General features: G+C 36.7%; 1 protein-coding gene across 4 annotated transcripts in view; it reads right to left on the minus strand.

The window, feature by feature from the left end:
* The window catches only part of LSM14A (LSM14A mRNA processing body assembly factor), a 55,589-nt gene that overhangs the window by 21,218 nt on the left and 18,379 nt on the right, over window positions 1-15,992 (minus strand). For all 4 annotated transcript variants that reach the window (XM_067718871.1, XM_067718869.1, XM_067718872.1 and 1 more), the window contains exons 2-3: window positions 8,770-8,933; window positions 5,961-6,090 (exon numbers count right to left, since the gene is read on the minus strand). In XM_067718871.1, the coding sequence (XP_067574972.1) occupies window positions 5,961-6,090; window positions 8,770-8,933 (294 nt within the window). The remainder of the gene's footprint in view (window positions 1-5,960; window positions 6,091-8,769; window positions 8,934-15,992) is intronic.

A 15,992-nucleotide genomic window follows, 5' to 3' on the forward strand; every position in this document is an offset into this window, starting at 1 on the left:
TCAACCACTGCGCCACCAGGGAAGCCCTACACTTTCATTCTTGATATCAGTATTTGAGTCTTCTTTTTTTCCTTGTTTAGTCTTGCTAGGGGCTCATTAATTTTATGAAATTTTTCCAAGAACCAGCTCCTGGCTTTGATGATATTATATATATATTTTTGACTTGTTTCTATTTCCTTGATTTCTGCTTTAAATTTTTTCTTCCTTCTACTACTTTGGGCTAATTTTCTTTCCTTTTTTTTAGCTTCTTAATAAGCTGGCAGCTTAGAGCACTGATTTTAAAATATTCTTGTTTTGGGGGCTTCCCTGGTGGTACAGTGGTTGAGAGTCCACCTGCCGATGCAGGGGACATGGGTTCGTGCCCCGGTCCGGGAAGATCCCACATGCCGCAGAGCGGCTGGGCCCGTGAGCCATGGCCGCTGAGCCTGTGCGTCCGGAGCCTGTGCTCCACAACGGGAGAGGCCACAACAGTGAGAGGCCTGCGTACCGCAAAAAAAAAAAAAAAAAAATCTTGTTTTCTTATATATGTATTTAAAGGTATGAAATTTCCCCTAAGCAATGCTTAAGCTCCACTCACAAATTTTGATATGTTGTACTTTATGATCATTATATTTAAAAATATCTTATTTCTCCTATGATTTCTTCTTTGATTCATTAGTGATTTTTGTAAGTTTGCTCAATTTCTGTATTGAGCAAACAGAAATATACTATTTGTATATTTTTCAAGTTATCTTTATTAATTCCAAATTTAATTTCTCTGTGGTTTGAGAAGATACCACGTATGATTTCAATCCTTCTGAATTTAATGTAACTCATTTTATGGACCAGGATTTGATCTATCCCATTGATTGATCAATATTTACTTAAAAGAATCTACTTTCTGCAATTGTTGGTGTTGGTGTACTATTTTATAAAAGTTACATACACATCTAGGATTGTTACAGCTTCCTGATGTACTGTTATGAAGAATCCTTCTTTATCTTTGGCAGTACGCCTGATCTTTAAGCTGCTTTGTCTGATGTTAATTTTCCTAACATAGTTTTCTTGTCATCAGTGTTTGTATGGTATGTCATGCCTTTTTCTGTTCTTTAACTTTCTGTCTTTTAATTCATCTCTTATAAACATCACATAGCCGGGTCTTTTTAAAAAAAATTCAGTTTGATGATCTCTGCTTTTTAACTGGAATGTTTAATTCCTTTATACATTACCAAAGTAGATATATTTATTTATTTATTTAGGCTATACCACGTGGCATGAGGGATTAGTTCCCTGACCAGGGATCAAACCTGTGCCCTCTGCAGTGGAGGCAGGGAGTCCTGACCAATGGACTGCCAGGAAATTGCCCCTAAGCAGATCTTTAACAATCCTTTGTCATCCTTAATGCATGAAACACCCTCCTGGTTTATGCTAACTTTATTTATTTATTTATTTTATTTTTGGCTGTGTCAGGTCTCAGGTACAACACATGGGATCTTCGTTGCAGCATGTGGGATCCTCTGCTGCAGTGTGGGCTCCTTGTTGCAGCGCGTGGGCTCCAGAGCATGTGGGCTCTGTAGTTGTGGCATGCGGGCTCTCTTGCTGTGGCCCGTGTGCTCAGTAGTTGCAGTGTGTGGGCTTAGTTGTCCTGCGGCATGTGAGATCTTAGGTCCCCGACCAGGGATCGAACCCATATCCCCTGCATTGGAAGGCAGATTCTTAACCACTGGACAACCAGGGAAGTCCCTATGCTAACTTTAAAGTTCATAAGCATGTTAAGTATTCATTTAACTCAGTGATTAAAAATTAACGTGTACAAAACACTAGAGACCTAAGAGAATCACTGTCCAATATGGTTCTGCTATTTAAGCAGCTAAAATGTACCCACTGGCTGAACCCATGTTCAGCCAATATGCCTCCATCTTGCCCACAAGAGTAGTATGAGACTTAGCATGTCATGGTTATTTTGATGCTTCAGTTTACTGTGAGATAATTAATTTTTCCTAATTAACATCAGTAATGACCTAATCTTTGCACATAAAAATTATTTGTGCATCAACTTAAAAAAAACAAAGTATGAGAGTATCTCTTTCTTCACAATCTTGCCAAAACAGAATATATTCAAACTTTTGGGTTTTTGTCAAATTGATAGTGAGAAATGGTGTCTTGGTGATGACTTAAGCTGTATATCTCTTATCATGAGCAAGATTTAAGCATCTTTCCATGTTTAAGCGCCATTTGTATTTATTTTTTTCTGAAAAAGGCGAAGTCAGTTTCTAATCTTTACAAATTTTTCTGTTGGATTGTAGAGCTTTATTTTTAGAAGCTCTTTAGATATTCAGGATATTAACCCTTCATGATATAAATTGCAAATAAAACTATGAAAATTAAAATAGAAAAAATTCCTCCCAAACAGCAATAGTGTAATCTTGATTTATTTAAACTTTCTCTTTACATCAGAATATTAGGCACAGAAAATGAAAACAAGAGGCTTAAATTAAAATCTGGCTTAATTTTACCAACACAAACTATATCTAAGTTAATTCCGTTTCTAAAAAACATCTGCCACCTTAATCAATGCTACAGTTTTCCTCCTCCTCGTTTAACTACTTCTAAATACTATATATAGTTCTCTAATTAGCCACTCCAAAAATTGTTCTGCCAGTATGAAAATCAAACAATCAAAAATAATCTGTCAGGGCTTCCCTGGTGGCACAGTGGTTGAGCGTCCGCCTGCCGATGCAGGGGACACGGGTTCGTGCCCCGGTCCGGGAAGATCGCACATGCCGCGGAGTGCCTGGGCCCGTGAGCCATGGCCGCTGAGCCTGCGCGTCCGGAGCCTGTGCTCCGCGACGGGAGAGGCCACAACAGTGAGAGGCCCGCATACCGCAAAAAAACAAACGAAAAAAATCTGTCACTGCAAAAATTAAGTCTACCCACATGGAAAGCACAAGCAAAACCTTCTACCTTTTTGACACCCAAAGAACACTAAACCAGCAACCTCCAATATCAAAATTAGATAAAAGCATTTATAAGGAATATATATTTCACCACCACAAAATACTTTGATTAGAGGAGCAGGATGTGAAGAATAGCAGAAGCAGTATTTATTATGTAGATACTTTGTGCTAGATACTGTTCAAATGCTTTATACATATTAAGTTATGCAAACTTCACAGTAATGTAGAAGGTAAGTACAATAATCCAAATGTTAGCCAACTATTCAACTTAGTGAAAGGAGTCTCAAAAGGATAATATAATTTGCAACTGTCCCTTATCTGAATCCTCAGAATAGGATTCTAACAGTTATAACTAACGTAGAGTATATCTTGATTAACATGTATAAGCAACATTGATCTTCACTTGACTAGGATTAGAAGGTACGTGGACCAAAGCTACCCTATTTCACCAATCCAACAATAAATCTGAAAGTAATTAAATATTTAAATTTTGATTAGGGATGAATGTCTGGGTTACAACCCACCCCCCAACAAAAATAAATAAATTTGAAAAATGTCAAACCTGTGTCAAAATTGAAAGAGGAGTACACTGAATATCAATATATTCCTCCATCTAGCTCACCAACTACTAACATCTTGCCACGCCTATTCCATTTCTTCATGTTGTGATATACACAATTCTCTTTTTCCTATATAGACTACAATCAGTTTGCCTCTTCACCCTTAAATACTTCAAAATTATCTCCCCAAAACAGACATTCTCTTATATGGTTAACCACAATACCATTACCACATCTAAGAAAATAAACAATAACACCATCCAACATTTAGTCCTTACTCAAAGTTCCTCAGTAGTCCTAAAACATTCTTTATTATCAACTTCTCCTAAAACTTGCGATCCAATCACATATTATATTTGGATGCTATGTCTCTTCAGTCTTCCCAAGTCTAAAACAGTCCCAGGACTTCCCTGGTGGCACAGAGGTTAAGAATCCGCCTGCCAACACAGGGAATATGGGTTCGAGCCCTGGTCCGGGAAGATCCCACATACCACGGAGCAACTAAGCCCGTGCGCCACAACTACTGAGCCTGCGCTCTAAAGCCCACTCGCCTAGAGCCCGTGCTCCTTACCAAGAGAAGCTACTACAGTGAGAAGCCTGCGCAACACAACGGAAGAGTAGCCCCCGCTCGCCGCAACTAAAGAAAGCCCATGCACAGCAACAAAGACCCAACACAGCCAAGAATAAATAATAAATTAATTAATTAAAATAAAATAAAATAAAGATCGAATGCAATTAAAAAAAAACCAGTCCCGCTGCCTCTGTTCTTTACAACATTGAATCCTTTGAAGAGCCTGGCATTCTGAATATATATCTCAATTTCTTCATGATTAGAGTCTGCATTTTCAGCAAGAATACCACAGAAGTGAAGTTGTTTACCCCCCTTCCCCCATATCATCACATCAGCAGACATATAGTCATTAATTATGGCAATGCCAAACTTGACGACTTAATTAAGATGGTGACCATCAGATCTCTCCATTATAAAGGCACATTTTCTCCCTTTGGAATTAATAAGTAAACTGGGGGATGATACTTTTAAGATCATTTAAATATCCTGTTCCAACACCATTCACCCAATGATTTTAGCATCCACTGATAATCCTTGTTAATTATTTCACTAGAGATTACAAAATGGTGATTTTCTATGTCCACCACTCTTTCTATTTATTAGCTAGTGTTATTCTAAAAGCATTGTTTCCTCTTTTTCCTCTTCTTTTTAAAAGGGGCCTAGATCCCTTTTAGTGGGGAGAGGTATTTAGAAAGCAAGAACTGGGTTTATACACGTTCTTTGCTACTAGGTATCACTGCTTCCAGGCCCTTTCTATGAACAGAGTCAGGAAACAACCAGTTTTTAAAAAATGAGTTCACACCTATACCTCCAATTCACATTCACCACCATAGCGTTCTTCTTTACCTTTCCCCATTCCATATTTATATCTCCCTTCTCCAAGGTAAGAATACCATTTCTCAACAACATCAATATATTACTCATTTGCCCTATCCTATAATACATACAAAATAGTTTCAAAATTAACACCACCAATACCACTACCAATAATAAACCCTAAGTCAAGTTTTTTTTAATAGTTTTATTTATTCCTACAATATATCTTACTAAGAGTGTAAAAATTTACTTGAATTCTTATTTCTGTGTGGTTATGTTATCTGATATAGTTGTTTCTGTTTGTATTCATTCAATTTTTGGATTTACTTTTTTCCCATTGTTTTTTATTTTGTGAATAAGTAAAACATTTACATACTTGGAAAGTCACAACTATATAAAAAATATTCATAGAAAGGAATTAATTTTAACAAAACCTGTTAACATACTAATGAGTTTCAAGATAAACCTGAAACTGGATTTGTGATCAGTGAAATAAACTGATAAGTGATTATTTCAATGGAATTAAAAAAGATTAAGGGCTAGAGTTTGAGAGTTAAAACTCTTCTTTATTGTGGAAATTTCAGTAAAGGTGTACTTAAGAGCTAAAATGCACAACTATAAAAATAAACACAAAAAAATCTGATCTGATTATACCTAGCTTTTGTACATGATAACCTTTGTTCTCCAATCATAAACAGGACTGTTACTAGCCTAGCCCTCCTATATTTTCTCCTTATAGTGTTATATATTGATATTGCTCCCTAATAATGGCATTATCTCTACTTCCCTTTTTGAAAACCCACAATGTTGGAAAAAATGCTTATTTTAAATGGATATATCTTATGTAAATTTAAAATAACATTCAATAAAATTTGGTAATTGGATATATCTAGATTTTTTTTTAATGTTAGCATTCTAAGAGACATTAAGGACATTAAAATAAAGTCTTTAAAATAATAGGCTACAAAAGGAACACCAAACAATATGTCTGAAAATTTGTGGTTTTATATATCTTTGTGGTAAAGACAGGGAAATATACAAAAAAGAAAGAAAAAAAAGGAAAAAAGCACAACATACCAACACCAACAGCCCCAAACTGCTGCCCGACTAATGAACTTGGACTGAATTGACTGTATGTTGGCATCCTGCCGAAAGGTCCATAGGAGCCCACTGACTGGAATGAAGAAGTAGATGAGCCTAGTGAAGACTGAAGAAGAGATCATGGGTTAATTTTCCAGGCTCTAAACAATATGTACATAATGGAAAGAAATTCAGATATTTACATTTTAAAGAAAACTATTAAATTACAACTACTAGACACAAAAGCAATTATAACAACTTGCAACATGCATTTAATGTTAAAACAGCTGAATAACCTGATTGCAGAATTTATATACATGTGTCAATTGTACGCAATGTGATTTATAAATGCTTTTTTCTACAATGAACTCCTCCTCTGAGTTCAGTTTTACAACAGATTTAGGAAAGAACCGAAGAAAAGTTACCCGAATAAGTAAACTAACTTTGCTTAAAGAAAAAATATGAGAAAAATCAAATTTCGTTATAGTACTAAGTTTCAGTCTGGTGGTGACATAAGTAAGACATCTCACTTTTGATTTTACTCTTATTTTCAATCACTTGAGGTATACTATTAAATTTATGGGAAAGAAATGCAGAAACAAACTATCCTGTACAAAACCACTTACTACTTACACTTTTAAATAGTTATTATTACGTTAAAGAGCACTTTATAAAAAGCTTCTTACTAAACCTAAAATACATATATATAAATATATTAATATGTATATATATACATTAATTTATCTTAACATAAAATGTTTGATAATATAAATATGAAGTGTACTAACAGCCACTAGGATACAAGTTCACTGATGGCAGAACCCTATCTGTATGTTTGCTGCTAGTATCAGACACATGGCAGGTATTCAATAAATACTACTGAACGAATGAATCAAAAGATCAAAAGCCAAAATTTACAGTGGTTGGAAGAAGTTTTTAAAAATCATTTTGAATTGTGCTCTCTAGGTTATTGTCATTCCATAAAACTGACTGATGAAATAAGTTGTTCTCTGGAGAGTTATCAAAAGATATGAGAGTCTGATAACATCGCTCTTTGGTGTAGGCAGCTATTTCTATGAGAATGTGTCTCCTCTCCCTCCATTTAAGAAGTTTGCACTTTCTCAGGATTCTTTCAGACTTAATTCGTCAAAAGTAAGACTTAAAAAGCAGGGGATAGGTAAGAGTAGAGAATTTCTCCAGTTTATGTTGCAAGAACCAAATTTTTTATTTCTTAAAAGGCTTATCTTATACTCAGAAAAATAGTAAGTAAATGTTAAAAGGTACTTTCTCTTTTTTTCCCCATTTTAATTTTATATAGTACTTAATATTTTCTTTAGAAGAGTTCATTAGGTATTTCCTTTTAATAGCTGGAAGGCACATTCTATGCAAGATAATATATATTTTAATAGTCAGTTTTGTGAAAACCTAAGATTTTTATCAGTCACAGCATAAAAAAGAGGAAGTTAAAAAAACCCAATAAGCATATTTTACTGCAAATGACCAAAGACTTTTGACAAGAAAAAAACTTGAGAAGAAAATGGATTCAGCAGAAAAACCACATGGGGGCCACAAAGTTTTTAATCATCTATGCCAGGAACTAAAAACACTCATGTTAACCTGCTTCCTCTGCTGCTATAGTAGAAATTCAGAGCTTCTATGTGCTTCCAATTAACATATAAACAGGTACTATAATGAACATCTTCTTTAATTCATAATTTACAATCTTTTAGACATCATGTGTTTCTGTTTTAAATAAAATACACAAATTTTATAATTCCTCGGGCTTCCCTGGTGGCACAGTCGTTAAGAATCCGCCTGCCAATGCAGGGGACATGGGTTCAATCCCTGGTCCGGGAAGATCCCACATGCCATGGAGCAACTAAGCTCATGCGCCACAACTACTGAAGCCTGTGCACCTACAGCCCGTGCTCTGCAACAAGAGAAGCCACAACAATGAGAAGCCCGTGCACCGTAACGAAGAGTAGCCCCCGCTCGCCGCAACTAGAGAAAGCCCGCGCACAGCAACGAAGACCCAACACAGACAAGAATAAAACCAAATAAATAAATTAACTCATTAAAAAAAACCTTCTCTTAATGAGAATACTTAGGATCGTCTTCTTTAATACTTCATTTGGGAATTGAACAACGTATCTGTACGTGTTAAAATCCTTTTATATTTTTGCATTGCATGTATACTATGTAACAAACATATCATATATAATGTGATTTAGCATTTTTTTCATTAAACTTAGTCATCTTACCTAAGAGTAGCCATCACCACCCTGGTTTGTAATATGATCCACATGTGAATAGTATAGTGGCATGGATCCTGGATTCTAGAGCCAGAATTCCTGGGTCTGTTCAAATTATGGGTCTACTGCAATTTCCTCACTTATAAAAATGAGGATTATAAAAATGAGAATAACTATAGTACCAAGCTGAGAGGGTGTTGTGAGGATTGTCCTATTATATGTGCAGTGCTTTGAATAGTGCTTCTTATAAAGTCAGATCTCAATAAATGTTAGCTATTTTAACCATTGTTGAAATCAGAAAGTATCTTATGATAAAAATTAATTCCTCAGCTATTTCTTAATCTATTTAGTCCCAACTTATTATCTAAAGAGAAAAACCTGGGTGAGAACATTATCCAGTTATTTTGGGTATCCAGGTAACTAGAAAACGGTAATAAGCTTATATGAACATTTAATCGAGAAAATTTAAAAAACAAAAACAAGGAGAGGCAAAATCCAAGGCTAGTTACGTGCATGAAATTTACTTGAACTCCAAGACAAATTTACTATGTTACCTGAACGATAGCTGGGTCCTGAGGCAAAGAACATTGTGGTTTTGGTGGCTCACAAACAGTGAGGTCTTTAATATCACTCCCACGGAATATAATGTATTCAAAGACTTCATCTCGAGGTGGTATTGGACGATCTGTTGGTCTGTCTTCTGTACCAAAGGACCGAACTGGTGAGAAAACAGAGGATATGAGATACATGTCCACTCACTGTATTCAGCTAGTGCCTCTTACAATGCACTGTTTCAAGTACTAAAGAGCAGTTCTTAAATGCCATCCATAAGAAAGTATTCATTAATTTGTAGCTAAGTAAATTTTTTTTCTTAAGTGGAAAACAGAGTGGGTTTTGCATAGAGCTAAATGTGTTCAATTTAAAAGACTATTGGCGGGGCGGCGGGGCTTCCCTGGTGGCGCAGTGGTTAAGAATCCGCCTGCCAATGCAAGGGACACGGGTTTGAGCCCTGGTCCGGGAAGATCCCACATGCTGCAGAGCAACTAAGTCCGTGCGCCATAACTACTGAGCCTGCGCTCTAGAGCCTGCGAGTCACAACTACTGAGCCCACGTGCCACAACTACTGAAGCCTGCACGTCTAGAACCCATGCTCCACAAGAGAAGCCACTGCAATGAGAAGCCTGCGCACCGCAACAAAGAGTAGCCCCCGCTCGCCGCAACTAGAAAGTCTGCACAGAGCAATGAAGACCTAATGCGGCCAAAAACAAATAAATAAAATAAATAAATTTATATATTAAAAAAAAAAAGAATCTGCCTGCCAATGCAGGGGACACGGGTTTGAGCCCTGGTCCGGGAAGATCCCACATGCTGCTCAGCAACTAAGCCCGTGCACCACAACTACCGAGCCTGTGCTCTACAGCCCGTGAGCCACAACTACTGAAGCCCGCGTGCCTAGAGCCCGTGCTCCACAAGAGAAGCCACCGCAATGAGAAGCCCACGCACGGCAACGAAGAGTAGCCCCCGCTCACTGCAACTAGAGGGAGCCCGCGCGCAGCGACAAAGACCCAACACAGCAAAAAAAAAAAAAGTTATCTTTAAAAAAAAACAAACAAGACTATCGGTATTATGAGGTTGTGTTCTTCCTACATTTTTATTTACTTATATCTTTGGTGGTTGTGATAAGAGGAGGTGTTAAAAATGTCCTTCATTGTTATTTATTTTTAATGCCCTCATTCAGCAAAATAAAAAACTGGCAACATTTCGTGTGTGTGTGTGTGTGTGTGTGTGTGTGTGTGTGTGTGTGTGTGTGTGTGTGTGTGTGTGTGTGTGTGTGTGTGTAGTAAGTGAAGATGTGAAGATTTTCCCAATCTACAAAAATCCCAAAGTTTTGGAAATTGAGCTTTGGGTTTAAGAGAAGAAAATGGAAAGAATATCCATCTTGGTGAATAGTACGTCCTCTAGAAGCCAAGGAAAGCAGCTGTCAAACTATTCAGCTCCATGGGATAGCCTGAAATGCCCTAGTTACCTAAAATATCTATCTCATAATTAAATCTGATTATTTTAACACTTAAGATAGCATTACTCAAAGGTGAACTGTGGACCACCTGCATCAGGGTAAGCTAGAAAGATCCTCAAATCCACTGACTCAAATCTTCTGGGAAGAGGGTATAGAAATCTGCATTTTAAACCAATTCCTCAAGAGTTTCTTATGAATACTAAAGTTTCAGGTTCACTATCTTAGGAGACTTCTGATGTTGATATCCCTATAGAAACTCCAAATAAGAAAGTTTTCAATATCAGATATTATTCATTTAAAGAGTGTCCTAGAGGAAGTAAACACCTTAACATTGTGCAAAGTTTTGAATGTATGCATTTTTCTGCAGAATTGATCCATAGCGAGATAGAAAATAAAGATTTCAGTTTAAATAATGCCTTTTTTTAAATCCTAAAAATTCTTTCTAGTACTTATGAGACTTCCAGGAAAGATGATGGCATGGTTGTAGGTTTGCAGAATATGCCTCCCTAAAAACTAAAGAAAATTAAAAAGTTTAAATCTCCTTAAACCAGGAAAATACCTCAAACCTATACCATAAAGCTTTATTAAAAACTATCATTCAGATACTGAATAAGTTAGTACAAACCAGAAGACCAAGTCCAGAATCCACATGTAGCATGCTGAGAAATTTTCCCAGGCACCCTCCAACCTGGTGGACGGGGACACAGATGTGATAAAGGAAAAGATGTAGGACGTCCTAGCTGAAGCATCCCTTCCTCTGGTGGCCGAACAATACTTTATCAGGGCGGGAGCAAGTGACAAGGTCCTACATCTTGTCCTTTAACCAAAAGGAAGGCCAAAAAGAATTAGAAAAAGCAAAACTAATAAAATTACAAGTAGGCCAATCTCACTCCTAAACTTAGCACCACCACTATCGCCACCATACAATGCTTTATAAAGTCCCAGACCTCCAAAGTAACAGATTAGCTCATCCTGAAGCTGCAGGCAGGTGGGGTGGGGTTAAAGGTCTTCCATCTATTTACAAAACCAAAGAGACGCTCTACTAGGCTTTCTAAGGCATAACAAAACCATTCAAACTATACCCATGTAGTCAAAAGAAAGATGAAAAATCCATTCAGGATTAATATTTATCACAGGAAACAGAAGAAAATTTCAGAAAGAACTGCTTTACATTCTCAAGAAAAATAAAACTCTTATGATCAAAATGATACTGAAAAGAAAAGGTAGCATAGTTAAGGAAAGAAAAAATAGACAAGGCAAATATAACAGCAGAACTAATAAAACATATCAACAATAAGCAGAACAGTCTCTGAGAAAGACAACAGAACAAATAAGAGAAAATATAACTAAAGATATAACAAGCATCCTGACATAAAGACCTAAATTTGATCAAGTTTCACTGTACTTCCAGGAAAAAAAAAATTAGTGCACTATAAGCCATACAGACTTATCCTTTGCTACATCAAAATAAAGAACTCACAGAAACAGTGCCATCAAAAAATAAGAGATGGACAACAAATCCATTTAAGCACATAAATATATGTGACAATTTACTAAGGCGCTAGAATAGAATGTAAATTTAATAGTTCTGAAAAAGACTACAAAGTTACAAAGTGTTGCAAAAATTAGGATGGTACCTATTTCACACAGTATTCTAACAAAAATTGGGAGATGAAAATGATAAGAAGCAGAGGAAACACAAAAGGAAATTTATAAATTAATACTCATCTTTTATAGTAGGAGTCATCTCATAAAATTTGGGGGGAAGTTGATAAATTAACATATGTAGGCTTAAAAATTTGTTATTTGCAGTCCTAAAGGTAACCAACAATAGAGTTGAAAACTAAAGGCATACTTTCCAAAATATGGTATGAAGAAAACCGTTACCGGGCTTCCCTGGTGGTGCAGTGGTTAAGAATCTGCCGCCAATGCAGGGGACACGGGTTCGAGCCCTGGTCCAGGAAGATCCCACATGCCGCGGAACAACTAAACCCATGCGCCACAACTACTGAGCCTGAGCTCTAGAGCCCGCAAGCCACAACTACTGAGCCCTCGTGCCACAACAACTGCAGCCCGCGTGCCTAGAGTCCGTGCTCCTCAACAAGAGAATCCACTGCTATGAGAAGCCCACGCACCGCAATGAAGAGTAGCCCCCGCTCACCGCAACTAGAGAAAGCCAGCGCAGCAACAAAGATCAATGCAGCCAAAAATAAATAAATAAAAATAAAAGTTCCCTTAAAAAAAAAAAGCTACCATACAGCAAAAGAGGGAAAATGAAAAAGTGTGAAAACAGAGACCATGAGTTTGAGAAACAGGCTCTAATGATGGAAACCGATTTGATCAGATTTAATGTTTTCAACAGACAGTTCTTGTAGCATTATAAAGAATAAGTTAATTAGAAGAGCAATCAGAAGGGAACACATGTCTGGAAGATAACAACAAATGAGAGGTGGTGAAGGTTGAAACCTGGACATTGAGAATAGAAAGAGAGAAGGCCGGACAAACACAGAAAAGGTAGAAAATTACTAGTACTATTCTGCTACAAAACATTTCAATATATGAATTAGCTCATGTGCAACTGGTTAGTAAGGGAATTATGTCAGTACAGTCAAAAATCACATTGTTTCATCCCTAAGTTTTTTAACCTGTTATTTTTATTTATTTATTGCACTTTAGGGGGCAGCAGCTAAACACAGAAAGCCACAGAGTAACAGTATATGATGCCCAATCACCCCAAGTTTCCTCTTGGCTCAATTTGGCTATGTAATCAGTCTTATAAGTGCTTATTGCATGGTTCTGCATGGTTCTCCCTGATCCTGATGCACTCTTTCATTGTCTCCAACAGCAGATTCAACACTTTTTTATACTTTCTTCCATCAGGCTACCTTACATTTTTTTCTTTCAAGCTGGTAGATGACTTCATTGTTAGGTATACTTCACCAGCATTTTTGTTAACGCTATCATTTCCATTCATTTTCTTTTTCTTCTTTTTTTTTTTTTTTTTGGCCACACCACTTGGCTTGCAGGATCTTAGGTCCCGGACCAGGGATTGAACCTGGGCCCCAGCAGTGAAAGCGCCAAGTCCTAACTAACCACTGGACTGCCAGGGAATTCCCTATTTTTCTTAATTGTGGTTAAGAATACATAACATGAGATCTACCCTCTTAACAAAATTTTAAGTGTACATCACAGTATTGTTAATTATAAACAGAGCTCTACAACTTTACCACCTTGCTTAATGGAAACTTTATACCCACTGAACCACAGTGTATCATTTCCTCCTACCCGTAGCCCCTGGCAACCACTATCCTCCAGTATATTTTCTTCTGTAACTTGGAAAATAAAATCAAAAAGGAAGCAGAGGGCCAGTTTGGAAATTACTGGGCAAGTGCTGGTGAAAAGGTACCTAAAGAAGGAGGTCAAAATATAACATTATTTATCAAATGTAATTTCTTACTTAGAGTTCTACAACTCTGTCCACTTTTTTTCAAAATAAACTGCTATATTATTTGTTACATCAAATAATATATTTGATATACAATAATATATTGTATATTAGGTAAATATACAGTAACATTAAACATGCTATGTATGAGGCAGATTATAAAACTATTATTTTCAAAAGATTACAACTATCTGAAATTAAAACATATATGTGAGTGACATCATGGAAGATGGTAGAGTAGGAAGATCCAGGAATTGGTCCCTCCACCCAAACAACTATTGGGCTGGCAAACAGTCTGAATTAACCTTTGTGGAACTATGGAATCTAGTCAAATGCCTGTAGCATCCAAGGGAGCACCTAATGAAGAAAGAGGCAGTAACCTTTGGTGAATTCTGGCATTTTGCAGAGTGGCTGGCTATTACCATTCATCATCTCCCATCTCTGTCAAGGGCAGCTGTGGGGACAGTGGCCCATGTTTCTGGTGCAGCTTGCTGATGCCAGGTGGGCAACAGGGATCCTGTCCTCCAAAAAATTAGGGTTGTATGACATGATCTGCCTGAAAATTCACTGAGGGCCCAGCACAGAGGCTGGCCATTGTTTCAACCCTCAAGGGCAGGGCACAAGTGGCTTCTCTAGTAGTGCTGGTGAAGGCATTTAGAAGAGTTAGCATATCCTTTCCCCCCTCAACAACAGCAGAATGTACATTATTCTAAATTGCACATGGAACATTTTTCAGGACAGACCAAATTTTAGGCCAAAACCAACTCTCAATAAATTGAAAAGGATTGAATTTTATGAAGTATTCTCTGACCACAGTGGAATGAAGCTAGAAATTAATAATAGAGGGAAACTGGAAAATTCACAAGTACGTGTAAATTAAACTGACTCTTAAAGAACCAATAAGTCAAAGAAGAAATCACTAGGGAAATTAAGAAAAATCTGAAGACAATTGGAAAAGAAAATACCACCTGCCAAAATCAGGGGATGTAGAGAATGCCATACTCAAGCAGGAAATTTATAAATGCTACACTAAAAGAATCTCAAATGATCTTTATTAAGAAACTAGAAAAAGAACAAACTAAACCCAAATCCAGCAGAAGGAAGGAAGGAAATTATACTGGATTAGGGATGAGATGAACAACATAGAGAACAGAAAAACAGAATCATCTTTGAAAAGATCAACAAAATAGACAAACCTTTAGCTAGACTAGACTGACTAAAGAAAAAGATGAGCAGATGTAAATAACTAAAATCAGATGAAAGCAAGGACATTACTACCAACTTTATAGAGATTAAAAGACTCAGAGAATACTACAGACAACGTATGCCAACGTATGCCAACAAAATAGATAAACTAGACAAAAAAGAAAAATTCCCAGAAACATACAAATTACCAAAACTGACTCAAGAAGAAATAGAAAATCTCAACAGATCTTTAACAGGTCCAACAAGAGACTGGACCAGTAATCAAAAACCTCCAAAGAACCAGGTCCAGTTTCACTGGTGAATTTTACTAAACATTTTAACATCAATCCTACTCAAACCTCTCCAAAGAAACAGAAGAAAAGGGAACACTTCCTAACACATTCTATTAGGCCAGCATTACCCTGACACCAAGGACAGACAAAGATACTGTAAGAAAACTACAGACCAATATCTCTTATGAATACAGACACAAAAACCCTCAACAAAATACTGGCAGACTGAATTCAACAGTACATTAAAAGGACTATAAACCATGACCAACTGGGATTTTATTCTAAGAATGCAAGGGTGGTTTAACACACAAAAAAATTCAATGTAATATGCCACATTAATAGACCAAGGTAGGGGGGAACCCCACAGGTTTACTGCAATAGATGCAGGAAAAGCGGTTGTTAAATTTAACACCCTTTCATGGTAAAAATACTTAGCAAACTAGGAAAGGAAGAAAACTTACTTTACATGATAAAGGGCATATATGAAAAACCCACAGTTAACATCACATTCAATGGTGAAAGACAGAAAACATTCCCCTAAGAACAGAAACAAGACAAGGATGTCCACTTTCACCACTGCTATTCAACAATGTACTAGAAGACTTAGCCAGCACAATTAGGCAAGAAAAAGAAATAAAAGGCATCCAAATAAGAAAGAAGTAAAACTCTTTTTGCAGATGACACAATTCCCATATATAGAAAAGTCCATAAAATCTATTTTTTAAAAAACTACTAGAGCTAATAAATGAAGTCAGCAAAGTTACAGGTACAACATCAGCACAAAAATCAGTCGTGTTTCTACCTACCAACAATGACCAATCCAAAAAGGAAACTAAG

This window comes from Pseudorca crassidens, chromosome 20, assembly GCF_039906515.1.
Source record: "Pseudorca crassidens isolate mPseCra1 chromosome 20, mPseCra1.hap1, whole genome shotgun sequence".
Taxonomy (NCBI): Eukaryota; Metazoa; Chordata; class Mammalia; order Artiodactyla; family Delphinidae; genus Pseudorca; species Pseudorca crassidens.